Here is a 27,122-nt window from a genome sequence, read left to right on the forward strand (position 1 = left end):
CTTTAGATCCAAACCTTTTGCGAACTCTGGCATTTTCCTAAGGACACGGAAACTGGCATGCCCCAATCTTCTATGCCACTTGTGGATACACCTGGAATGCAAAGGTTTACCAGTTAGTAAATATTCAACATTAACAGTTTTATGAGGAATCTCAGGCTTGCTCTGAGCAACCTGTTTCCTTATTTTCTGTTTGTTGGCTTTAGGAGCCTTTGGAGTAGCTACAGGATCTCTCACTGGAACATCTATCTCTGGGCCTGTACTCTCCTCTTTTGGAGTTTGTATACTTCCGTGTGTTTGCGGTTTAGGCTTTGGTTTTTGTTTTTGTTTTTGGAAAAAGTTTTATTGGTTTTAAAAAACATTTATGGGAAAAGGGTAGTAGAGTACATAGTAGCTTCCATGCTGGCAGTAGAAATCCCCCCCAATCTCACACTTTTACAATTTTAAAAATAACATGTAAAGGATAGCATAAACAAAGTTCTTACTTTGTGTCAACAATGTGTTCAATCAACTCTTTCTTTGTCCCTTTCTAGTATATCAACAATTACAGTAATATTTCAGATATTTTGTGACCTGAGCCTTTTCGATATTGCCGCCTCCTCTCTGCTCCCGGGTGGGGCCGTGGCCCCCCCTCCATATCTTGTACTTTGCTGCTTTTTTCTCCACCTCTGCTATCTTCGTCTTCTGGGAGGGAGAAATTTTTTTAATAAAGGCCTCTGCCTCGTCCACTGTCTAACTCAACTTCCCTCCCAGAAAATCAACATTCCTTCTGGCATTAACCATCTGAACCAAATTCCTCCCTTATATAATTTCTTTGATAAGGAGGCGTATTTCCTCCTTTTTTCTCTGATCTTTTTTGGAATTTGCTTTAGAATGGTAATCTCTTTGTCTTGGTATCTTAAAGGTTCCTCCCTTTGGGCCCCCAATACCTCATCTCTCGTGGCCTTCCTGAGAAATTTAACGTGTACCTCTCTCGGAACATTATGAATTCTGGCATATGCTGAATTGATTCTATAGACCAGGTCCATATCCCCCCAAATCTGCTCCTTATTTTTCTTAAGGTATTCTGCTAAAATTGTGCTCATAATATCTTTAAGATCTTCATTTTCTGTCTCTGGTAGGTTCTGGAACCTGAGAAAAAAAGACATTCTTTCCATTTTTATTTTGGCCATAAAATTTTCCAGTTCTATGTTCCCCTTTTGGACCTCCTTGACTCTTTCTTCCATCCCAGCTGTGCATTCCTCACGTACTACAATTCTCTGTTTATTCTCTGCTGTATTATGTTGTACCCCTCTGAGTTCATTTTTGAGGTCTGCCACTTCCTTCCTCAGTTCATTTTGACCTCTCATAATTTCCTGGAACATTTGGTTGACAGATAGTTCTTTTGAACTCTCTCCAGCAGCTTCTGTTTGGAGCAAAGAAGTAATCTTCGGATGCTGGGTACTTGGACTGGAAGCCGCCAAAACCGGGGCGGAAAATGACTTGCCCGTTGGGGGTTTCTTTGGTCCCATTGTCTAAGTTCAGAGGTGGTAAATCTTATGCAAAGAAAATGGCGTTGCCAGGGCGCACAGCCAGGCAGGTCCAAGGCAGCAGGCAAATCCGAAAGTAAAGAGTCAATTCTCCTTCACTGTTCCAAGACACAGAGGTACAACAAGAAGGAAAAAAAACCAATAAATCAAATCCGGAAGATCCACGAGGCAGAAGAGGTCCGGAGCGCCTTTAGGGGATGTATTAAAAAATGCCAGAAATCATTTCTTTTTTCCCCAGGGTGGTTTCAAAAAGCAAACTTCGTTTGTAGGTACAGTAATGAGAGCGAAGGGGAGCCATTTCGACCCCTCCTTTCCGCAGGGAGAAGAGCAAAGATTTTAGTTTTTTCTTTTCTTTTTTTAAAGCAGCTCGGCAAACACTATTGCAACTGTAACTTTAGTCTTTCTCACATAGTTAATTCAGGTGACAAGCCAGCCTTTGTTCTCTCTCCATTCCGGAGTGGAGAGAGGAAGTTTGAATGCCGCTTTGTCCGAGGGGGGGTTAGAAGGGAAAAAACTCCCCCCTCCAATCTTCGGCTTAAAATAGATTGAACAAAAACTTACGATAGCCTGCTGCTTGTCCGTTACCAATAATTGAAGAGATTAGGAAGGATCCTCCACAGCCAACAGTTCAGCCACATTTCCTTTGATGTAACATGTTTCCTCCGGAATCCATTAGGCGAAGAGGCAAGCACACACCCCCTTCTGCTCCCTGGCTCCTGGGGCAAAGCTGGAAAAAACCCCGCCGGCTGCCCGCCGAGTCTGGGGGGCTCCAGCAAGCCGCCCCTAAGGCAAGAGACCCCTCCAAGGTCTCCTGTGCTCCAAAAGCACGAGACGTCCATCGCCTGCAGGGACCGGAAGTGATCTCTCTAGGCTTTGGTTTTATGCAATAAATACCACCAATTAGCATGGTTTCAGCAACAATATCTCCGTTTTTAAGTATGTAACTTGCTTTTTCGAGGTGGTGAACCTGGAACTTTAACATTCTAGACAAGTGACTTTGACTAAGCAAATTACTAGTTGCTGTAGGTATGTAATAAACATCAGGGATGAATGCATCGAATTCTTCAACATAAGCAGTTCCTTTTCCCATGACCTCACAAGGATGATTGGCGAAAGAATAAAGTTCACGCAGTTCAGGTTCAGGCTCGTGCATCTCTGTGAAAATTTCCTTTCTGTAAGTAAAATGCACCACTGCACCACTGTCCAAAGTCCACAAAAGCTGTTTGTCATACTCTGAGTCAAGTTGTGGATCATTGGTTAAGGCCAATGTGGCGGGTGGAGCTTGTGGATCACGCTTGGACCACGACGACCTTGTCTTCCGCCTCTACCTCTGTCTCTGGAGTCTGTTCCTCTGGGCTGGTATGTGACAGGAGCCGGAACTCGTTGGGGACAATCCCGGGTGTCATATCCCACACGGTTACAGATGTAGCATCTTGGCATCCTTGGAGCGTAGGCTCTTCCTCGGAAGGGACGTCTCGCTGGAGCTTGTGATGCAGGCGGTCCTCCCAAATGCGGTATGGCTAACATTAGGGCCCCCTCTTCAATTAAGAGCCTGCAAACGTCCACTGTGCGTTGAGCAATAGGCACATGGTTAATCTTTGCAATGGCATCTTTCCATTCATAATTCAATGAGTTAATGATAATGCTGATCATTTGAACATCATCAATAAAATGGCCTCTTTCTCTCAATTCTTTTCTCATTCCTTTCAGTTTGGTCAAATGTCCACCAATTTGTTCACCAGGTTTCAATCTCGAACCATGGAACTCAGACATGAGCAAACATGAAGATTCGATTGAAACAGCCTGTAGCAATTTTCCAATTGGACCCAAATTTGTTGGGCTGTTGCATCAGGCAGAAAAGTAACCTGCAGTTCAGTATCCATCAATAATATTGTGGAAGCCTTAGTCTCTAAGTCTCTTATTGCAGGAGTCCATGGCTGGGCAGGAGGTTTAAACACCATACAATGGGTATCTTCTCTGTGAAGCAAGATTGTAACCTCACTGACCCAGGCCTTATAATTCTGTCCTGACATTTTTAATTTTGACTCACCAGTCAATGGAGCGACAGAAAACGCCTGTTGAGGAATGTGCGTTTGAAAAGCTTGTTGTGCAGGTAAAATGCTTGTTGTTACACCTGTGGTCGCTGTAATTGAACCTGTGGTGGTTGTACTACAGCTGGGGCCGGTGCTTGAGCAGCAATATTAACATGACTTGCTGGAGGCGCAGCCATTCGCCTTTGCTGCATTAAGTACTGTTGTGCTCCATCTAAGAAGGCACAAGCATTATTTGTGGGAGTACAAAAGCTTTTCCGGTTGTGAAATTTTTGGTCTTGCACCAAGTGTTTCAAAATCTACAGGTTCTTGAAGAAATGTTTGGGAGCATGCATAAGTAGAAGGGAGTGTTACTGACCTCTTGGTCTTGGCACGTCACCTTCAGAAGCAGCCCTTTCTTCTTGAGACCTGTGTAAGAACATTTCTCCCACGGATGTTTCTCCACCCAGTCCGGTTGCTGAAGCAAACGGGGCTTCAAGAGTTGTAAATCTGTGTAAGATGCTTTTCGCTTCTTCCTCAGAGAGATTAGAGCCATCGGAATGTGATCTAAATTTCTTTTTTTGTTTCGGCATCTTAGAAGTGATTTAAATCAGCGTTCTTCAGTCGTGAGATAAATCATCTGTCTAAATTAGCCTAGGCCCTCATCTTCAAAGTAACAAACAAGGAAAAAGCCATAAATCAACCATCCTCTGTTACCATTTGTCAGGGGTAAATTGAGCCCTGTAATTAACGAGGTATGAATCGTGGCGTTTTCTTGAAGCATACTTCTTAAATAAGCAAAATGAACCGGAGATATATTCTAAGAAAAACATTTTATTGTAAAGAAAAATAAAACAAAACTTACTAAGCTAATGATTACATTTTGGCAGAGTTCCTGTCTGCCTTGGCAGGCGAACAAAAGAAAAAAAGTGAAAGAAATGTGGAATGTGCGACATGTGCAGTGAAGCTTAGAGATAAGAGTCAGTTCATTCTACCGTATAACTCAGAATGTAAGCACAGCTGGGCAAACCAAATAAACGCAGTGACAAGGAGCAAGTGCTGAAGCACCCTAACCCCGAGCAACCTTTCGTGGTCCAGGCAGACACCAGCGATGTGGCAGTGGGAGTGGTGCTACTCCAAAGAAACAACCAAGAAAACTTACAACCCTGAGCCTATACCTCCCGCAAGCTCACAGACACACAGAGACGATGGGCATGGGAAAAGGAGGCTTTCACAGTGAGATGGACACTGCTAACTTGGAGACACCTGTTGGAAGGGAGCCAGAAACCGTTCGAAGTCTGGACCGACCACAAAAATCTGGAGGCACTTAGGACCCCACGGAAACTATCACCCAAACAAATCCGATGGGCTCAATACTTCAACCATTTTGATTTTGTCTTAAAGCACATTCCAGGCAGGAGGAACTTTCTAGCTGACGCCCTCCCCTGCATGCCTCAGTACACATGCGAACGGGGCACGCAGTGGATGCCATCATTCCCTCTACTCAAACAGCTGCCCAAGTAACCACCAGGCGGCAACGCTGTGACTGGCAAAACCAACCCGCAAGCGACCTAACCACAAGACTCAAAACTGAACTGCTAGCAGACCCCTGGTTCCAAAACAAACAACACATCTTGACAAAAAGAGATGACCTTGCATGGAAGGGGACGAAACTCTATGTCCCAGAATCCCTACATACCCTAGTTCTCCAGAGGAGTCATGACGCCAAACCAGCAGGCCACTTTGGGTTCCTAAAGACTTTACACTTAGCCCAGAGGCAATGTGGCCTGGCATAAAGAAAGATGTGGATAGTTACACCACAATGAAGAGATGACCAGGAACCCCCCCCCCCCCCAGACTGCTGCAAACAGTAGCAGAGCCAACGAGGCCGTGGGAGGAGATCGCAATGGACTTTATAGTAGAGTTGCCAAAAAGTGGGGGAAACTCGGTGATTTGGACTGTAATAGATCTCTTCTCCAAACAGGCACACTTCATACCCTGTAGAGGACTACCCTCGGCTCACAAGCTGGCTAAACTTTTCATGAAGCATATCTACCAACTGCATGGAGTACCTCGAAGAGTTATCTCAGACAGAGGGGTCCAGTTCATGGCTAAGTTCTGGAGGGAGTTCCTGCGGTCCATTGGGTCATCTCAGGGTCTTAGTTCAGCTTTTCACCCGAGCACCAATGCAGCAGCAGAGAGACTGAACGGCATGATAGAGCAGTACCTGAGGTGTTCCGTGAACTATCAGCAGTCCAATTGGGCAGACCTTTTATCTTTTGCTGAGGTTGCGTACAATAATGCTGTTCACAGTAGCACAGGGCTCACGCCGTTCAAAATAGTGAGCGGTATGGACTTCGTCCCAATGCCTGAGTATCCATGGGATCCCCCCTCCTCAGTCACCTTGACTGATTGGATGTCAATGCTGAAAGCAACCTGGGAAAATGTCAAAAAAGCACTGGCTAAAGTGGCACAAACTTATAAGAAACAGGCAGATAAACACCGGGCTCCGCAACGGCCATTCCGGGTAGGAGAGAAGGTTTACCTCTCCACAAAATATTTGAGATTAAAACTGCCTAGCAAGAAACTGGGGCCAAAGTGTATGGGACCAATTCCCATAGTAAAGATCATCAACCCAGTCACAGTGCAATTGAAACTACCTCGATTGTTGGGGAAGATACACCCAGCGTTTCATAGTAGCCTCTTAAAACCTGTGATCGGATCCACTTTGAGACCGCTACCCTGGGAGCCCCCGGCCCCTATGGTCATAGGGGGCCAAACCCATTATGAAGTTCAACATATCCTCGATTCCAGGTGGCACAGGAGAAAACTCCAATACTTAATCAAGTGGAAGGGCTACCCATTATCGGAGGCATCTTGGGTGAAAAGCAGAAATATCCAGACTGATCGCCTCATAGCAAAATTCCATGCAGAAAATCCAAGCAAGCATGGGGGAGGGACACGTCCTTAAGTTATATACCTGTACTCAAATTGTCTTTGTGTCACATAGGTCGCTTTTGGGAAGTGAGGGGAGCCGGATGTCAATTTATAAAGTGTTGCCATGACTATTATCAGGCTGGCATGGGGGGGGGGAATTCCATGCATGCCTTGGGCTGGAGTCGGATCACATGTCTACAGCCTAGTTCGAAAATATGAATTATGACGCAGGACAGAAGGGAGGGGATTACGGGGTAAAGTTCAAATGCAATTAAGCGGTAGCAGTTTTGGCTCCACTGGAGTCCACGCCAGAATGTCGATCCTAATAAATGGTTGGATTTCCTTTGAGCTACATCTGGAGGCTCATAAATTAATTGGGCCGTCTTCTGGGAACTTCACAGTAGACTAACATCATCTGTACTTGTACTTATGTACTTACGGTACCTATGGTTCCTTTTTTACATTTTCAATATTCATTTGAAAGATCTTTATACATTCTTGACAACTTGTCTGGAGTTAAATATCAACAGTGCATAATCTTATAAAATGTTCTTTTGATTTATAATTTAATGTAAATTTTAAATCTGTCTTCCACATGTCCTCCCATTGTTCAAGCATTACATTAGTTCCTTGCCTGCTAATCATACAGTGCTTTATATGTTCACTTTCCAAATGCAATAACATTTTATAGACCTTAGCAATAATATGTTCATCACTACTGGTACTACACAGTAGAATTTCCAATTCATTGTTAACGAAGTCAAACCCATAACTCTTTCTGTCTAATTTAATTCTTTCTTCCAATTGTAAATATGTAAACCAATGGCAGACTTGACCTCCTGATTCTAGCTCCTCCTTAGACTTGGGGGTGGGGTCACCAAAATTAAAAGATATTATTTACCAAAAGTCTACCAGTTCGGCTTTGTCACCATTTCTTTTCTGAAAAAAAGCTTCATGTGGGAAAAGCCAAAGAGGCATTTTTGTAGAAAACATTGTATTATATTTATTCCAAACTCTTAGAATGGCACATCTAACAAAATGGTTGTTGAAATCAACATTTACTTTAACCTTGTCATGCCATAGGTAACTGTGCCATCCAAATCTTAATTCATGACCTTCTAAGTCAAGTAGTCTCTTATTCTGAGGGTTCACCCTTTCTTTTAGCCAGACCAAACAACAAGCATCAAAATACAATTTCAGATCTGATAAACCCAAACCCCCGCCTTCATTAGTGTCTTGCAGCAGTGTGCATCTAATTCTTGATTTTTTCCCCTGCCATATGAATTTAGAGGTATCCCTCTGCCATTGTTTAAATGGAATATCAGTTGCAAGTATTGGTAATGTCTGCAAAAGAAAGAGCATATTTGGTAAGATATTCATCTTGATTACAGAAGTTCTACTCAGGAGTTATAAATGCAATTTATCCCACCTTAATAAATCTTTTTTAATGTCATTCCAGAGAGGCACATAATTGTTTTGGAACAATTTTGTATTTGTGTTCATCAACGTAATTCCCAAATATTTCACCTTTTTCTCAACCCTAAAACCAGACTTTTTCGTCAACATATCATCTTGTGAGGTCATATTCTTAATCAGCATTGTTGTTTTCTGTTTGTTTATTTTAAAACTCGTTAAAGTCCCAAACTCATTAAATTTTCTCATCAAATATTCTATATTGTTTTTAGGGTCTTGCAGAAATATAACCAAAATCATCAGCAAATGCCCTCAATTTATACACTTCCTTCTTAATATTTATGCCTATTATTTTCTCATCTTGCCTGATATCTCTATTCAAAACTTCCAACTTTAAAATAAACAGCAAAGGAGACAGAAGACATTGTCTCATACCCTTTCGAATTTTGCATGAGTTGGGTTAAGTCATTAATAACAATTTTTCCTTGCTGTGATGTATAAACAGCTTTGACCCATTGAATAAAATTCCCACCAAAGTCCATTCCTTTCTGAACTTTAAACATAAAGCCCAATTTCAAAATCTGCATCATATTGTCCCCATACTTCTTCTATTTTAACTACACTAAAAGTTCCAAATACTAAAGATATACTGTGAATTGTTTTGATATGCTCTGTGTCAAACCACACATTTACACTTTCTTAATGTACTACACTTGTAATAGGATGGAACTTGCTGAGGTTTTCTTCCAACATTTCATTTTTGCTTTCAGGGTACTCGGGATTATAATCCCAAACAGATGGCTATCAGAGAAAAAGTCTTCAATATCATTACTCAATGCTTCAAACGTCATGGAGCTGAGACAATAGATACTCCAGTATTTGAATTAAAGGTAAGATGGCACAAGTTAGAGATGGTACCAGTTCAGAACAGAAGTATATTTTCTTATTTAATGAATAACCTTCAAATCTATGACTTTCAAATAAGTGAGGGAAAATAAAATAAAAATATTCTAAGAAGTAATTCCTCCACTGAATTTTACATCCTGAACTGGCTCCATAGTTAGTTTTCCCAGTTTTTGGCAAATCTCTGTGTTCTTCCTAATTATTATTTTTTCTTAGAGAAGGGGCAACAGGCAGAGGAACAGAAGCTTCTTGGGAAAGACAGAGAGAGATGAGGGAGAAGACCCTGTGCAGAAAGAATGTACCGTATTTTTTGGAGTATAAGACGCACCTTTTTCCCTCAAAAAAAGAAGCTGAAAATCTGGGTGCGTCTTATACATTGAATACAGCATTTTTTTGCCTCCCGAAGCCCCGCCCCCTTCACCAAAATGGCTGTGCATACCCTTATGGAGGCTTTCAGAAAGCTCCTGGAGGCTGGGGAGGGAAGAAATGAGCAAAAAACAGGCCATTTTTGCTCAATTTTGTCCTCCACCCCTCAGGAGCATTCTGCAAGTCCCCCAAAGGCTATTCATGCCTTTTTTAAAAGAAAAATGGGCCGTTTTGGGGAGGTTTTCAGAGTGCAAAAACTCCCCCCCCCCCTTTTGGAAAGCTCTTTAGTTAGAGTGATTAGTGAGAATTAGATTGATCAAGTGTTGTGCCAGCAGAAACAAAGTCTTAGGTGCTGCAGATTGTCAGCTATTTCTTTCTCCGGCACATGGATAAATACACCTGGAAACATCTCCCTACCTACCTACTCTCTCTCTCTCCCTACCTACCTACTCTGTGTGTGTGGGGGGGGTATATATACATACACACACACATACATACTGTATATACACTCTCTCTCTCCCTCCCTCCCTATCTACTGTATTTCTCTCTCTTTCTATCCCTTTATCTACCTACCTACTTTTTTTTAAATTTGCCTCTTCAAAACCTTGGTGCATCTTATACTTTGGTGCGTCATACTCTGAAAAATACGGTAACAATGGAGAGTAGGAGCACCCTAAGTGAGAGTGAGATGCACGATCATCAGAGGGATGATTCCAATAATTTAAAATTTATTTCAACCAGCTTATAGAAGCTGCTGGGATACTTTTTTCAAAATCCTAAAGGTTTTCAGTGTCCATTAAAGTTACAGATTCCTGCTATGACTGTTTATCTTGGATCTCAATGCTACTTATTTCTAGTTATGAATGTGCTGCCCATGCAGTGTTAATTATTTTACATTTAAGTAGTTTTAATACAAATCCTTTTTAAGGTAAGAATTTATAGAATTACTAATGTATAGGAGATTTCCTCTCCAGAGAAACCTATGTATTAAGAACCTATCCTATGTCCTCAAATTACACTTAAATATAAATAATAATCAGCATTGTACTAGGGCAGGGGTGGCGAACAAGTTCGACAAAAAGAGCCAAAATTTTAAACTGTGAGAGTCAGAGAGCCACACCACGCAGTGACCTGCCAAAACAGACCCGGAAGCAATGTTCCCTCTAATTTTTTTTTGATGTGAGCAGAAAAGTATAGTGTTTGAGCGGCACATTTTCATGCCTGAGCACCCGAATTTTTTTCACAGATGTCACCTAAGACAACAACGAAATCAGTATTATTTGAAACTCAAAGTTATGTTTCTTCAAGGTACCCGCTTAATTCAAAGTGTTATATAATATCAGTATCACTTAACAACGCTCCTGCTTAGCAACCAAAATGTTGGCTCAGAAACTCTGGCATTTGAAGCACGCAACTCTTAAAGCTGTCAAGTTACAAGACCCTTGCACCCCTAACCCTTTAGGGAAAAAAATCCCCAGGGGTCTTCAAACCTGACAGCTTTAAGATTTGTGGACTTCAACTCCCAGAATTTCTCCTCCAGTCCTGTTGGCTCAGGAACTCTGGCATTTGAAGCATGGAAGTCTTAAAGCTGTCAAGTTACAAGACCCTTCCACCCCTAGAAAAAAAATGCAGAGGTCTTCAAACCTGACAGCTTTAACACTTGTGGACTTCAACTCCCAGAATTCCTCCTCCAGTCATGTTGCAGTGACGTCATCTGCGTGGATCTGCTCCATCTTAGCTTTCTTCATTGTGGGCAGGGCTTCTGCTGAAGATGCCGACGAGTACGAGTTGCCACCAGAATAACTGCTGCTACCTCCTCCTCCTCCTCCTCCAACAGAATCACCAGATTTGCTCCTGAGCTCAGCGCTGGGTTACCTCTGCCCCCTCCCCCTCCTCCGTGCTTTTGAGGAGCCATGAGGCTTTTTTTCCCCTGCTCCCCCCCCCTGCCTTCCTACTGGCTCCTGCAGCCTCATGGCTCCTCAAAAGCACGGTGGAGGAGGAGGAGGGGGCAGGGGTAACCCAGCGCTGACTGAGCTCAGCTGCTCCGAGCGGAGGGGAGGCGCCGCTGCCACGCGCGGAGATGCCGGCTGGAGCTTTGGCGGCTTCATCTCAGCCGCAGCGCCGGGCGGCAAATCCGGCAGTGCTGCCTGTTAGAGGAGGAGGAGGAGGAGATGGCAGCAGTTCTTCCGGTAGCGGTGGGGGCTTTGGGGCTTCACAACTAGCCTCAGTCGCCCCGTGCTCCTCAAAGCAAGTCTGGGGAAGTCCTTTGCAGGCGGCCCATTCTAGCTTCCGAAAGGGAGCGCGCGATCCGAGCCACAGTATACAAAATAATGATAAGAGGCAAAGAGCCTCATTCATTTTGGCCGGGAGCCGCATGCGGCTCAAGAGCCGCGTGTTCGCCACCCCTGTACTAGGGCTAAAACCTACAACTAAAAGAAAAAGCTAAGAAAAAATCAAATAAAATTAATTAGATGAAGTCAGCTGACCCCATTTCTTTTCAGTTACTATATTAATGCAATGATAGATGCCTTCATGCAAGGAAGAGTTTCATATACAGTACTCATAATCATTGCAGACTAGTAGACCTTTATTGCTTTATGCAGATGATGCAGTCATAGCATTGCAAACATCCGTGAGTCTTGGAAGAACCAGGGAGCACTAGTCCACCTCTGTAGGGAAAGTCATTACAAATTAACTATGAAAAAGGTCTTGCGATTTACATAAAGCTACAAAATAAGGATACATAATTGAATTTGTCCCATGTTTTAAAAACTTGAGATTTGTGCTATATTATTCAGGGAAGTGACATACCCATATTTCTGTGATCCCTCTGAATATTTGGAAGAGTTCAGCAGTTATCCTGTCTTTTTTTCTAGAGAAGCCCAGTATGTACTAGCTGCTTTGAAGCTTTTTGAAGTCAAGATTCAGATATTGGTATCTGCACATTTTTAGCCTCATGGTACATCTTTACAACTTATCTTAAATGAGAACTCTAGACAAGAAAGCAACATGTGTGGAACATAATGAGGGAATAGGTGACCATTTGATTGTTAATACTGTTGACTATTACATTGGGAGTGAAATTGCAAAATAAAAATATAATAGCTGTACTGATTATATTGAAGCTTTAAAATCATATAGGCCTAAGACTGAACAGAGAATTGCTCAACGCCAGAATATAGGGACACAAATTAATTTTTGAACAGACTTGAATCCTAACATTGGCCCTAACTGGATAAACAATATCTACTTGGTGAAACTTTAATAGGTTTTTTCCCTTGGATTTCTTCTCAACGCCTCCTCATATGGATCCTTCCTTATCAAGTCAGTTTGCAACAGCTATTGAGTATCTGTTATTGGGCTTTTATACTTTGTTTGAGTCACATTGCCCTCACTGGACCAGGAATTTGTTTTTGATGTGATCTCACCTGTATCTTCACCTTTCTCATCACTACTTAGGATTCAACTTCTAGGATTTAACTTCCTGAGATAATCCAATCCTTCAATTCCTATTTCATCTATGAGTTATTTACATTCCCTCAGTATCATAGTTGTGTCTATTCATGAATCCTGAAGACATATCTGTTCTTGGATTAAACAATTTCTCAGCTGATTTAAAGTGTCTGAACAACAGGTCACCAGGCAAGAATGCACTTAGTAAAGTTTTCTCTTCTAGGATGAAAAGATTTCATGTTTTCAATTGGAATTTGCTGGAAATCTGAGTAGAAAATTAGGCTTTCCTGATTGACTGCTACTATATAGGTGTGTCTGATTTCAGGACCAATATAAATAAGGTTTGAGAGACATTTCTATCTAATCATTTTCTTTAAAGGCTGGATTTGAAAACTCCAAAGGAAATTGATTTTCAGAAAATATAGAAGTATCTTAAGAATATTTTTGTAACTATTTCTAGCAATATTCTGATCATTAAATGTTATCACAGCCTTATTCCATCAAAATATAAATATCCTGCAGAGATAGTGTAGAATGTACCAGGTATCACATCACTTACAATGTATAAATATGTAATTATGTGTTCATGCTTAGCTAAAAAATCCTCTAGGTTTAGGAAAAGTATGAGTTGAGCAATACTAAATTCCAATTGGTTCTTTTGTGATTCTCTAGCTGTAACTGTCTTTTATAAGCTATAGGACCTGTCTGATTCTATCATTTAAGCCAGTAGTAGCTCATTCACCATCCACTTTCAAATTCTCACTTCAATTCTCAGCATTCCAGTCTCAGTAATTAAGTAGACATCTAGAGACAGCAAAAATGAATCTCAGGAATAGTGTTAACATTATTTGTGGCATTCTTCTTTTGGACACCATATAAATTTTGCTTGCTATTTTCCTTTAGGGAAGAAGAATATCACTGAGGATTTTAACACTGTTTGGCTAATATAGTCATAATTTTCCAAATTCCTATAAATGAAAGGGTGGCATAGTGGCTCAGCACTTAAGATGCTGGACTTGTCGGCTGGAAATCCGGCAGCCCAGGCTTGAGACCTGAGCTCCATGCAATGGGGTGAGTTCCCGTCCTGCATGGACTTGTTTGATTCTATTTCCCTCAATGACTATAGTTTCAGAGTTGGTTTTTGTTTTGTTTTTTGTCAAATACTGTACTAAAACTTTTGATTTTGAAATGTGATGGCCAGCTTATTCTGCATATTACTGAACTCTACAGAGCATGTAAAGATCTCTACAGAGGAATAAAGAAATCAATACAATAAGAAGAGACAATTATATCCTTAAGTTTTGGGAACATTAAAATTGGGCTATCTAAAGTTTCTACCATAGAATTATTGTAGAGGCTAAATTTAGCTGGAATTAAAATACATCCATCTTTGCCTGTTCTTAACATTTTTGAGGGCAATTGTGTGAATGATCTCACTACTGTTCCTGAATTTTATTGTCAAATGTAAGTCTGCTACAGGCCTTCTATCTAAAAATCTAATCCTGAATAATTATAAATAATTATGACTTTTTTTAGAACCTTCTGCTGAACCTTCTTAGTGTATGGTATTTATGACACATCCGAGCCTCATAAAATTTGCCCTTGTGGCTCTAGGAAAAATTGCCGTCTCTTCATTATTTTTATTTTTAAGTGCTATTAACTCTTCTCTTATGGCTAGAGTTGTGAAATACCTTTCCTGGCCCATACAACTGTTCAAAAGTTTGACTTAGATCTGTTGTTTTACTGCTTTATTTTAATTTCTGCGTAACAGATAGATGTAGCACTTTATTTTCTTTCTCTGAGAACAGTTCTGTTAAATGTCCCTGTCCCCTTTTATAGTGTTCATAACACTATCAGAATTGGAGAATATTTATTTAACACAAGGCACCAAGACATCAAGACTTCTTTAGTTAAGTCTGGTTGCAGCACACATCAGATTTTCCTGATTGTTTTCTGTGTCTGCTTGTGTTCATTGTCCATTAAAAGTACAACTTTTCTCCTACCCATACAAGAAAAAAACCATGTAAACGTGCCTCTTTTTGTAGTACTGTCATGGTTCTGAAACATCATTTCAGTTAAATCTGCCATGCATTCGCTTTAAAAGTTTTGCACAATGAAGTAAAGCAAAAAGGTAAATTGCTTTAATCTGGTCTCTATACCTGGTGGAATGCCCTCCCTGTACTGGTCTTCCTTTCCTATTAATATCACTGCTATTCGTTATTTTGACATTTCAATAACAATTGATTAATTTTACTGGTTTTTGTTTTGTGGGTTTTTGTTTTGTTTAAGCTGCTATTATATGAAGTAGAAGAAAGGAATATAAATTATTCAGTGTTATTATTTTTATTCAGTTGCCCAAGTAATTGTGACCTTTGTAAGCACATTGTGAGTAGAACTTTTATTAGTCTCTTGTAACAACATGATTTACTGTTGCTCCTATCTGTCCTTTTTTATTTCTTTTTCCTGTCTTCTTTCCTACTCTTTTCTTTTTAGGAAACCTTAACAGGGAAATATGGAGAAGACTCAAAGCTCATCTATGATCTGAAAGACCAAGGAGGAGAGCTGCTATCACTTCGCTATGATTTGACTGTATCCTAAAGCCTGGTATTCCTGGCATAAATATAAAATGGCAAGAAAACATTTTGAATTTATATTCCATATTCTGTGATCAGAACTATTCAAGCTCAGTCGATAGACTGGAAGCTTTATTTTGATCATTTAACTTGTTAGTTAAATAGGTTTTCAACTTATTTAACCAAGTCAAGAGGGAATATATATATAAGTATCCAGACAATTTGACGCCACTGTAACAGTTACAAAATATCTTGGGATCCATTGCTAAAATATTCAATTTCTTAGGATTATTTTCACAGCCTGCTTTTACAGAAAACTATGAAGTTGCTTAATTACATGTAGGCAGATGTATATGCACTTATATGAGAGCATGTTCTCTTGAGGAATATTGAAAACAATTTTAGTGAGATTTACTTTTAAGTAGGTAATATAAGACTGTGTTATTACCGGTATTTTGCAGAAGGTAAATTTAGGTATTAATTTCATATTTTCATATCTCCATATTGGATCAAACCAAATACTGGCTGAACTACATAAAGTTAGCAATTAGGAATAAAATAAAATCTGATCAGAGTAAATCCCTTATGCAGTTTTAAAGATTTGTTTCTGAACAGAGAAACAAAAACTGAAGTGACAAACCAAAAAGAAGGAGAAATGACCATAATATTTTCTTCTGGACTCTTTAAGAGAAATGGTTAAGCCCTCAACAATGGTGAGACTTAAGATTTTTCAAAGAGATTTGCTAAATAATGTAGCTATGTGAAGCCATATTTCAAGCTACTTAGGAGGAACATAATTGCACATCTCTATATACATACTTAAAGGGTTATGGTGGCTCAGTGGCTAAGACACTGAACTTGTCAATCAGAAAGGTCGGCAGTTCAGCAGTTTGAATCCCTAGTGCCATGTAACAGAGTGAGCTCCCATTACTTGTTCCAGCTTCTGCCAACCTAGCAGTTCGAAAGCATGTAAAAATGCAAGGGAAATAGGAACCACCTTTGGTGGGAAGGTAGCATTCTGTACGCCTTTGGTGTTTAGTCATGCTCACCACATCACCATGGAGACGTCTTCAAACAACACTGGCTCATTGGCTTTGAAATGGAGATGGGCACCTCCCCCTAGAGTCGGGAACAACTAGCACATATGTGCGAGGGGAACCTTTACCTTTATATAGGTACGCCTGGTACGCCAGTTGCGCCCCTTCCTGGATCGGGATGCTCTGTGCACAGTCACTCATGCCCTCGTCCTTTCTCGCTTGGACTACTGCAATGCTCTCTACATGGGGCTGCCCTTGAAGAGCACCCGGAGGCTTCAGCTGGTCCAGAATGCGGCCGCGTGGGTTGTCATGGGGGTACCTAGGTACTCCCATGTCACACCCCTTTTAGACGGCCTGCACTGGTTGCCGGTTGTTTTCCGGGTGCGATTCAAGGTATTAATTATGACCTTTAAAGCGCTCCATGGCTTAGGCCCAGGGTACCTGTGAGACCACCTACTGCCACCAGTAGCCTCCCACCGTCCAGTACCGTCCACAGAGTTGGCCTCCTCAGGGTGCCGTCGGCCAAGCAGTGTCGGCTGGTGACCCCCAGAGGGAGAGCCTTCTCTGTGGGAGCGCCTTCCCTCTGGAATGAGCTGCCCCCGGAACTCCGCATAATCCCTGACCTCCGGTCCTTCCGACGCGCCCTAAAAAGTTGGCTTTTTCAGCAAGCCGGCCTGGCCTGTTAATGTTAATTTTAATTCATTTTAAATGTATTGTTTCTTTTTAAAAAAAAATCGGTTTGGTCTTTTTGGAAATGGGTTTAATCTTTTTTTAACTTTTGTGATGTGTGTTTTTAATGTTGTACGCCGCCCTGAGTCCTTTTGGAGAAGGGCGGCATATAAATCCAAATAAACCTAAACCTACTTAAGAACAAGATACCTCTCTTGTATTGCTGAGATATGGATTATATCCAAACATTGAGGAAGGTTCTTAGCATTACAGCTTCTTACTTTAGACCTGACTTCTCATTTTGCTCCTCGTGCATTTTTTCCTTTCCTGTTAGTGTTTCAGAGGGTCCCATGACCTGGCTTTGTGGGGATTTTTAACCCAGCTTGTTTTTGTTTGGTTTCATCCATTTTGTTATTCTGCCATCTCTATCTTTTTGTTGTTGTTGTTTTGTTATTTTTACTGCCTTATTTTTCATGTTTTAAATCATTTGTGAATCATTAAATTATTTGTAAATTGATGGGAGTTGGGTTAATTTAAATAATAATGATTATCCCTTGGTGCATCTTTGAATTACTCAGAAGTCTCAGAGAAAAGTATCTTCCTGTTAGGATTTTTAATAGTTTCTGCTTGACAGAGGTTACTTAGCAGTACAGGTGGTTCTCAAGTTATGACAATTGAGCCCAAAATTTCTGTTAAGTATGGCATTTATTGTTTTTGCCCCATTTTACAACTGTTTTGCCATAGTTATTACTGCAGTTGTTAAGTGAATCACTGCAGTTGTTAAGTGAATCATGCAGTCATTAAATGAACCTGGCTTCTCCCATTAACTTTGCTTGTCAGAAACCAGCTGGGAAGGTTACAAATGGTGATCAAATGACCCTAGATAGTGCAACTGTCATAAATACATGCCAGTTGCCAAGCGCTCAAATTTTGATCATGTGACCATGCAGATGTTGCAACGGCCATGTGAAAACTGGTCATAAGTCCTTTTTTTCAGTGCCGTTGTAACTTTGAAGAGTCTTTCAACAAATCGTTGTACATTGAGGACTACCTATAAAGGTTTTTAGATTTCCCCCTCTATTCTAGAAGAATAGCCACAGAAAGCATTAGGATTTCAAAGGTTCTCCTTAACCTTCTTTGTCCAGGTGCCATTTGCTCGTTATTTGGCTATGAACAAAATCACCAACATTAAGCGTTACCAAATTGCTAAAGTCTACAGGCGGGATAACCCAGCCATGACGAAGGGACGTTACAGGGAGTTCTATCAGTGTGTAAGTACATGCAAACTTCTATTAGATTGTACATGACTAATTGGCTTTCTCCACAGTGAGATCCATAGCTCCATGGTATTGGATACAAATGTGGGTAGCATTTCCTAATGTTACAACAATTTTTGTCTTCTTAGTTTATGTGATCATATATTTGGATAGTTCTGCAGCAAGCCCAGGAATAACAACATTGTTTCTCTTTTTATCTTATCAATTTCCATGGAAATCCTTTTGGGGGAGTATAGCATGTGCAATGTACATTTATACTGAGAGCAGATCATTCTACATCAGATACTGATATTGTACTTGTAGATGCAGCATTTCGGGTATTTAATACAGATTTCAAGTCTTTCTAATTTCAGATACATGGTAATTTTTCAGTAACATATTTTTGATTCTATGCTCTATATGTCCTATATCTGTTAACATAATTACATGTGTCCATATATGTATGCTAAAGTGGTACGTGTATCTTAATTTAAAAGGAAAAAATACATTGCTTACCTGGTAATGCTAATGTAATTGAGATATTTATAATAATCATACGAAATGTGATTTATACTTTTTCTCTGCAATTCCATGTTAAGCAGACTTTTTAAATATATACATATACATACATACATACATACATACATACATACATACATACATACTTAAGAGGTTTAGTTACATTTATCAGCTTAGTAGCTGAATTTTTTCCTGCCAGAGGCCAGACAGTTAATATCCCAGGTATTTATGGAGGATGTCTAGGTTTTCTATAAACAGCCATTTTATCTCTTAAAGTGGTTTTCTAGATGGGAAAAATGCCACCACCACCCCTTTTGGGAGGGCATGACCTGTTTTTAAAGTTGTAATGGGTGCCTTAAATCTTAAATTACACATACAAGTATACTCTGTTTGAACACATGCACTCTGGAAAATGTAAGCATGTCTTAGTGGGGAAGGTGGTTAGGTTTTCCCATAGAGCCATGAATTTCCCATACTTGCTACAAGAATATGTTTATTCTTCACCCATTGACATTAGAAAAGGCCGCCATAGGTGCAGTATAATTTTCTCAAAATAAGTGGTAGTAACACAATACAATATATATAGATTCTTTATATAATAACTATGTACAGGTACTCCTTAATTTACAACCATTGTTTAGCGACCGCTCGAAGTTACAACAGGAATGAAAAACAGTTATTTATGACTGCTCCTAACAATTACATTTGTCACAGTATTCCTATGTTCACATGAACAATTCAGGTGCTTCACAACTGGCATGTATTTCTAAAGTTTGCAGCACCTTGAGGTCATGTGATCATCATTTGTCAGCTTCACAGCAGATTTCCAACAACCAAAATCAATGGGAGAAACTGGATTCTATTAACACGATTCACTTAACTGCAGTGATTCACATAACAATGGTGAAAAGGTAGTAAAATCTAGTACAACTCATATAACAATTGCTTTCCTTTGCAACATAAATTCTGGTCCCAATTATGATTCTATATTGAGGACTACCTGTATGTCTTATTCTAAAGTTTATTGTTTATTGCAATAAATTCTAAAGTTTATTGCAATAAAATTGGAGAGTAGCCATTTTCTGAGTTCTTTCAGACATTGCCAAGGAGGTTGGGAAGCCATTGCTTACTTGTTTTTCCTTCCCACATCAATGCTGTAAGTCTATTTGGCAATTGTCAGAGAATGTTTACCCATTCCCACCCCTTTATGGTAATTTTTCAGAATCTTTCATATGATTATAGATGGGAGGCAATTAAAGAGAGGCAGATGCTTCAAGAAACCTAGCTACTCTGGGATTTATTTATTTATATGACAAATGAAACAGTTAGTTTTCCAGTAATAATTTGCATTATTGGAAGATGTAGAAGGCTTATCCTCAAACAATCCCTAGTTGCCTCAGTGTGTGATATATGTGAGATCCTAGAGGTTTCTGCTTTTCTGATATCAAGACTTGGAAAGGTAGTTCCTATATACCAAGCAATGCAGCACCAATGACTGAATCACTCCTGAATACTTCAGGGATTTTCTTATCTGCAATTTGTACCCCAGGATTTTGACATTGCTGGCCATTATGACATCATGATTCCTGATGCTGAGTGTCTAAAAATTGTGCATGAGATTCTATGTGCCCTACAAATAGGAGACTTTCTAATCAAGGTAAGTAAGTACAAGACCTGGGTCAGAATCCACTTTTTCTTGCAGTTATGTTGGTTTTACCATTAGAACAATTATAATCAATTGGTACTTGTATTTTCTCCTTGATTTCTGGCAACAAGTGGTAAACTTTAATCATTGAGACATATTTTTAAATCTGTGTGTATTTGGCAGCAAAATTGTCCACATTTTGTAATAAGCCTATTGCTCCTTATTTATAAATACTGATATCCCAGACATTCATTTTGATGCTGCAAAAAGTAAAAGAAGTTCTAGAAGGATCTTAATTCAAACACACCTTCAGCTGTAGAAGCTACAGGACTGGCCGATTTGGAACCAGTTCCATGTCTCAGTCCAGTCTACTGCTTATAGTTATAAGTAAATATTGAAAAAAGAATATTACAAATATTCTTTTGCATTCCTGGGTGAATCTACAGAGGATATAAAAAGTCTAACCAACCCTATTAAAATGCCAGGTTTTTGAGACGTTAAAAAAACAGCCCAAGATAAATCACTTCAGAGATTTTTCCACATTTAATATAGCATATAAGCTATATATTCAATTGAAAAATAAACATTTTAGGGGGGAAATAAAAATAAAAAACAATAACATGGTTGCACAAGTGTGCAAACCATCTTAAGTAGGTGTCTATGGAGATTCTCAGTCATCCAGGTTGTCCCAAAGGTGCTTTTTTTTCCAAGAGGCAACTGGACTTTCTGGTTTTTCTTTGAAGATGTTTCACTTCTCATCCAAGAAGCTTCTTCAGCTCAGAAGAATGGATTAAAGAATGGGAGCTCAAAACTAAGGAAGAACTGAACAGTTAAGGGATTGATATAGCATGGTGGCCACAAATGCAGATACAATCTTGATATGAGAAAGATGCTAAAATGTATGGTTTTTATAAAGAACCAACAGAACTAGACCAGATATTAACAGGGATGGATGAAAAACTAATTTAAAAAATATATAGTTATTGAGTATTAAAATGGAAGGAGAGCAAGTAAAGAAGACAATGATAGTATGGGCCAAAAAATTGGTTACACAATAGACTTACAGTAGATAAATGGCAAAAACTGGGGGATAGTAATTATAAATTATCAATGTCAACTGCATATAAAGAAAAACTTTTGTCATGCATCTTACCAGAAAAACATAATAAAGAAAATACATACTTAATTTTACATGGGATAACTGCAGCTAGAATTGTATTTGCACAACAATGGAAAAGTGAAGAGATCCCTATAGAGGAAAACATAATTTAGAAAATACTAGAATGTGCAGAAATAGATATAGATAGATGAACACTTAAAATTAAAGAAAAGGAAGAAACTGATTACTTTTTAACATGGGACTTATTTTATCAATGGCTAAACAACAGAAACAGCAGTTAGAAATATGGAAATATAAGAAGGATTAATTTTATAATGAAGGTTTATTAAAATGGATAAGCAAATACTATTATGAGACTAATAATGTGATGATTATTATTGTAAATATGATTACTTCTCAAAATTATTTGTACACAGAACCCTATTTATTTAGAAATTGTCATATTTAATAAACTTTTTAAAATATGAAAAAAGCACCTTTGGGACATCTTAAGTAGGGATGTGGCTTTTTTTAGAATTAACCAACCACATTCAAACTGATCTTAAATAGTAGCCGGTACATACCTTCCATCAATTAATGTGACTGATCAAGCCCATATAAAGTTCGGTTGTTCTGGTAGGATTTTTCTGAGGTTTACTCATTGCCACTTCTCATTGAAAAGTATCAGGAGAAGAGTACAAAATATCTCCAAGGCATTGGAGGGGACACAGTAGACACAGTGAGGACAGTCATCCACAAGTGGAGAAAATATGGCACAATAGTGACTTTACCAAGAACTAGATGTCCCTCCAAAAGTGACGAAAAAACAAGAAAAAAAAACTGGTCTCAGAAGCTGGCAATTATGGCACAAATTTTCAGGCCTCTGCTGAAATGCTAAAAATGAAGGTGAATGTCACCTTTCAAAATAACAGAGACTCAAAAGATATGTCCTAGTCAACAAAAGAATGACTTTATAGAAAAAGATCAAAGTTTTAGAATGGCTCAGCCAGAGCTTGAATCTGAATACAATTGACACTCTATAGGGTGGTCTGAAGAGGGTTGTGCACAGGAGATGCCCTCACAATCTGACAGATTTTGAACATTTATGCAAGGAGGAATAGGCAAAGATTTCTAAGGCCAGATGTTCCACATTGATAGGCTCCTGCCCCAAAAGACTGAATGCTGCCAGAAAGTCGAAAAGTGTTTCAATTGAGTATTAGTTTAATGGCGTGCACATTTACACAACCATATTTTATAGTAATAGCACTTAGACTTCTATACCGCTTCACAGTTCTTTACAGCCCTCTAAGCCAGGGGTGGCGAACATGCGGCTCGCGAGCCGCATGCGGCTCGCGGCCAAAATAAATGAGGCTCTTTGCCTCTTACCATTATTTAGTATGCTGTGGCTCGGATCGCGCGCTAAACCCGGAAGTACGGTCGACGCGACGACGCTTGCCTGCTGGAGCGTCGTCGCATCGACCATACTTCCGGGTTTAGCGCGCGATCTGAGCCACAGCATACTAAATAATGGTAAGAGGCAAAGAGCCTCATTTATTTTGGCCGCAAGCCGCGTGTTAACTTAAGATGAAGTCTTAAGTTAAGATGAAGTGGAAGATGGGTAATAATTAGGGGAATGGAGACTTTGGGTTGTGGAGTCCACTTTTTTAAAAAAATACAAAAAAACCAGCCCTTAGAACTTGAACTTTGCTAATCAGAATAAAATGCTAAGACTAAGTAGTCAGAGGAAGGTTGTAGCAGTACTGTCAGTCACCTATTGCACCTCATCATGAATCAAGTATTCTATATTTTTAAAAATACAAACTTATATCTTAGTTACTAGAGATCAAAGTGTCCAAGGAAATAGATTAATTCAAATGCAATGAATTAATCATTATACTGAAGTTAAAAGACAAGCAATTATCAGAATGGTGGCTATGGCAGAGATCTTTCTAAATTTTTAACATTTCATTTAACTTAAAATACTGGAAGTTGGAAAAGATTGGTGATCTGCCAATCATTTGTAGATATACCAAACCCATAGAATCACAGGGTTGGAAGGGACCACAGAGGTGATTGTTCAATTTTATCTTTAAATAAGATTAAGACAATTTGCTTTGTAATCCAGTCTAAGATTAAGAAATGCTGCTCCTCTATATCTTTCTTTTGAGTCTTGTATGATTTTGAATCTTGCTCCCCCACCTCACCACCCAGCTTCCAGTTGGTGCCATTTGGAATAAAGCATTTATCTTAGATAATATCTAAGTTTCAAGGAATTGTTCATTTCATTCAATAATTTGTTATAATTGTTTTCAAATGTATTATTATTATATCCTATTAAATAAGAGTTCTAGATATTTCACTATATTTTTCTCATATCCCAATCCCCCTTTTCATGTTTTTTTTTCATTGGAAATTGAATGCCTTATTATCTTACTTTTCATTTAATTTTTTATCTCTAAAAGGTAGCCAAAAATCTTTGGATTCTGCCATTAGTATCTTATGGAGCTTTGTGTTTGCATAATCGTTACTACTATATCATTTGCATAGCATTTCATCTTGTATCTCTTTCTACCTGAATCTTTAGCTGAAATATTTGTTTAGCTTTTCAGTTCTGGCCCGCCAGGACCTCCTAACCCAGGGGTGTCCAAACTTGGGAACTTTAAGACTTGCGGACTTCAACTCCCAGAATTCCCCAGCCAAGTTTGGACACCCCTGTCCTAACCAATTATAAATAATAAAAGAGAAAATGCCCATCCTTGCCTTTGACTTTCCATATTAAAAGATTGTAGAGATTATTCCATTTACTGTGAATTTTAACTTGTCAAAAGCTTTGTGTCTAAAAATATTTCCGTTGCCTTCCGTTGCAGCTCTAATGGGTTTATAAAAATTTATAACAAAAAACACCTGACTGAGCATGTTATATTATGTGTTTAATATATTATTGTTAAAATTATATGCTTTTGTGTGAGTGTTTGTCTGTTTTGGCAGGTCACTGCGTGGTGTGGCTCTCTGACTCTCACAGTTTAAAATTTTGGCTCTTTTTGTCAAACTTGTTCGCCACCCCTGCTCTAAGCGGTTTCCAGAATCAGCCTATTGTACCCAACAATCTAGGTCCTCATTTTACCAACCTTGGAAGGATGGAAGGATGGGTCAACCTTGAGCTGGTCAGCATCAAAGGAATCAAACTTCTGACAATATGAGCAAAGTTAGCCTGCAGTACTGCATTCTAACTACTTTGCCAACAATTTTATTATTTTTCCCACTAAAAGATTTCAATTTGTTTTTCAATTGAATTATACAGTTCATATGTTATATTAAAGGTGGAATAAAATTAAGTGATTTAACTTGGGTTGATTTTTTCACATCTCAAAAACCTGGCACTTTAACAAAAGTATGTAGATTTTTTTATATCCACTGTAACCAAAAAGCATACAAACAAGTAGTATTAGATTTGCCATAAAGCTCAACATTTTCCAAGACTAGAAATAAAAATAGATTAAACATCCAGTAATCCCTAGTATATGGTCCAGCGAGGAGGGCTGGAATAACTTTAAATCAATGGTCTAAGGTCCAAACTACATACAGTCCAGGAATATTACCAATAGAACCAAAATCTATTGGGAATTGTTGCTTGAAAACATCTCAGTTTCCTTCTAGGTCAATGACCGACGTATCCTTGATGGGATGTTTGCAGTCTGTGGGGTTCCAGATATCAAATTCCGGACCATTTGCTCCACTGTAGACAAGTTAGACAAGGTAAGTTTATTATTAAGACGACAAGATAACTCAAGTGACTAGAAAACCCAGAAAGAAAATTTTATATATTTTCATTGACCATGAAATCTCAACAGAATTATTGTGGCTGCTGTTAGAGAAGTTACAAGAGCAAAGAAAATAAAATTTAACTTCTGTATTCAAGAATATAGATCAGGATGTCAGGATGGACAACTGTTGAGGGATCAGGGGCCACAATTTAGGTTCCTGACCTTCCAAATTGCTTGAGAAAACCAAAATTCAGCTACTAAATTTCAGTTATGTTTTGTTGGAGTGCTAGTGGTAGGCTATTGGTGGCATACCTCTTGTTTTATAAACAAAGAAAATTTATAAAGAATCCATTCTAAATCTAGAAGCTTTGCAATGAGAAAGAACCCCATCAGGCATAAATAGTTGTGATTTTGATTTCAATGAGATACCTTTTAACAAAGGAGTTGATGAAACCCAGTAAGACAGTTCACAGGGTTCTGATTTTTTTATTTGTGGAAATAAAAAGTTCAGAGACCAGCCTGAAAAGTGTGTATTATATCAACATTTATTATTTAAGTGAGGGGAAATCAACTCTCTTAGATTTAGAATGAGCAGGAATAAAGGAAGGACTATTGATTTATTTCAGAATAGCTGAGCTATAGATCCAAATCCTTAGCTTACATAAATGGTTCCCTTAGCCAACAGAGAAATCCTACCTCCTGACCAACAATTTTGAACTTCAAGAATGTAGTGAAACCTGGGGGGGGTGGAGGACATTTTGAGAAATATGTGATATTTGACATCAAAATTATATCAGGTTTTTTTCCCATAATGCACAGTCCCAGTTTCATAACTACAAATACTAATACACTAGATTTATAAATCAGAACTAATAATGAATTAGTGAATATTGTAGTGATGGTAGAGGTTATCATATGAGGAGTCTTTGGTGGTGACCGTTTTTCACTTTTGACCATTGCAGCATCCCCATGGTCATGTGATCAAAATTACGTTCCAAATGGCGTCTAGCTTCCACCTCCTTTAAAGGTGGCTCTCTATTTGGCGCCGCGTTAGACCCTATCCTAATTGAGACAAGAGATAAGCGCAAAGTTCTCCCGTCGGTCACCAGACGCACCGACAGGAGACAGCAGCCCTATAATAGAAGGCAGTCCTTTCGGACGGGATTCTGGGTACACCGCAGTTCCCTATACTCCCCAGTACAACAGGCCTTACACACAGACACAGGACAGGGCCCAGGACCGATCCGGTGTCAGCGATAGGGCCCAACAGAACCAGCAGCAGTCTCAGGCTCGGCGGTCATTTCGTGGCGCCAACAATCGGTCCTTTCGTAGGTACCAGTGACTCTCAAGGGACCGGCTCTATTGGTGGGTGTTTAACAGCCTTCGCTCACCAATGGGCAGAAACCACCTCGGATGCCTGAGCCATCCAGAGCTGGGCTTCACTCTATAATTTCTCTCCATCCCCCCGAGGCATTTCATCAGGTGCCCTGTACCCAGGTGTCAGATAAAGAGACACCTAATGGATGCCAAAATCCAACATCTATTATCAATCAGTGCCATAGAAACGGTACCATAAGGGCAAGAATAAGTTTTTACTCTATTCTGTTTCTAGTCCCCAAAAGTTCAGGAGGATGGCGAGCCATCCTAGACTTGAAACGGCTCAACTTATACCTCAAATATCAGAGGTTCAAGATGCAGTCGCTCAAAAGCATCTTAACTTGCATCTACCAGGGCGACCTGTTGACCACCATCGACATCAAGGAGGCATATCTCCACATGCCAATACATCCGACACATTGAAGGTTCTTATGATTCCACTTTGCGAAACGCCACTTCCAGTACCGGGCCCTGCCATTTGGCCTCTCTTTGGCCCTGCGAACCTTCACAAAATTGCTGGCGGTGATAGCCGCATCCCTTCGATCGGTGCCCATA

General features: G+C 39.5%; 1 protein-coding gene across 1 annotated transcript in view; it reads left to right on the plus strand.

Moving 5' to 3' along the window:
- LOC309390955 (histidine--tRNA ligase, cytoplasmic-like) overlaps positions 1–27,122 on the plus strand; it is an 83,971-nt gene that overhangs the window by 17,036 nt on the left and 39,813 nt on the right. Inside the window, exons 3-7 of the mRNA XM_081950905.1 lie at positions 8,677–8,796; positions 15,122–15,217; positions 18,053–18,178; positions 20,232–20,339; positions 25,084–25,182. Of these exons, the coding sequence (XP_081807031.1) occupies positions 8,677–8,796; positions 15,122–15,217; positions 18,053–18,178; positions 20,232–20,339; positions 25,084–25,182 (549 nt within the window). The remainder of the gene's footprint in view (positions 1–8,676; positions 8,797–15,121; positions 15,218–18,052; positions 18,179–20,231; positions 20,340–25,083; positions 25,183–27,122) is intronic.

The sequence above is a fragment of the Natrix helvetica genome (genome assembly GCF_964273705.1).
Source record: "Natrix helvetica genome assembly, chromosome: 4".
Classification (NCBI taxonomy): Eukaryota; Metazoa; Chordata; class Lepidosauria; order Squamata; family Natricidae; genus Natrix; species Natrix helvetica.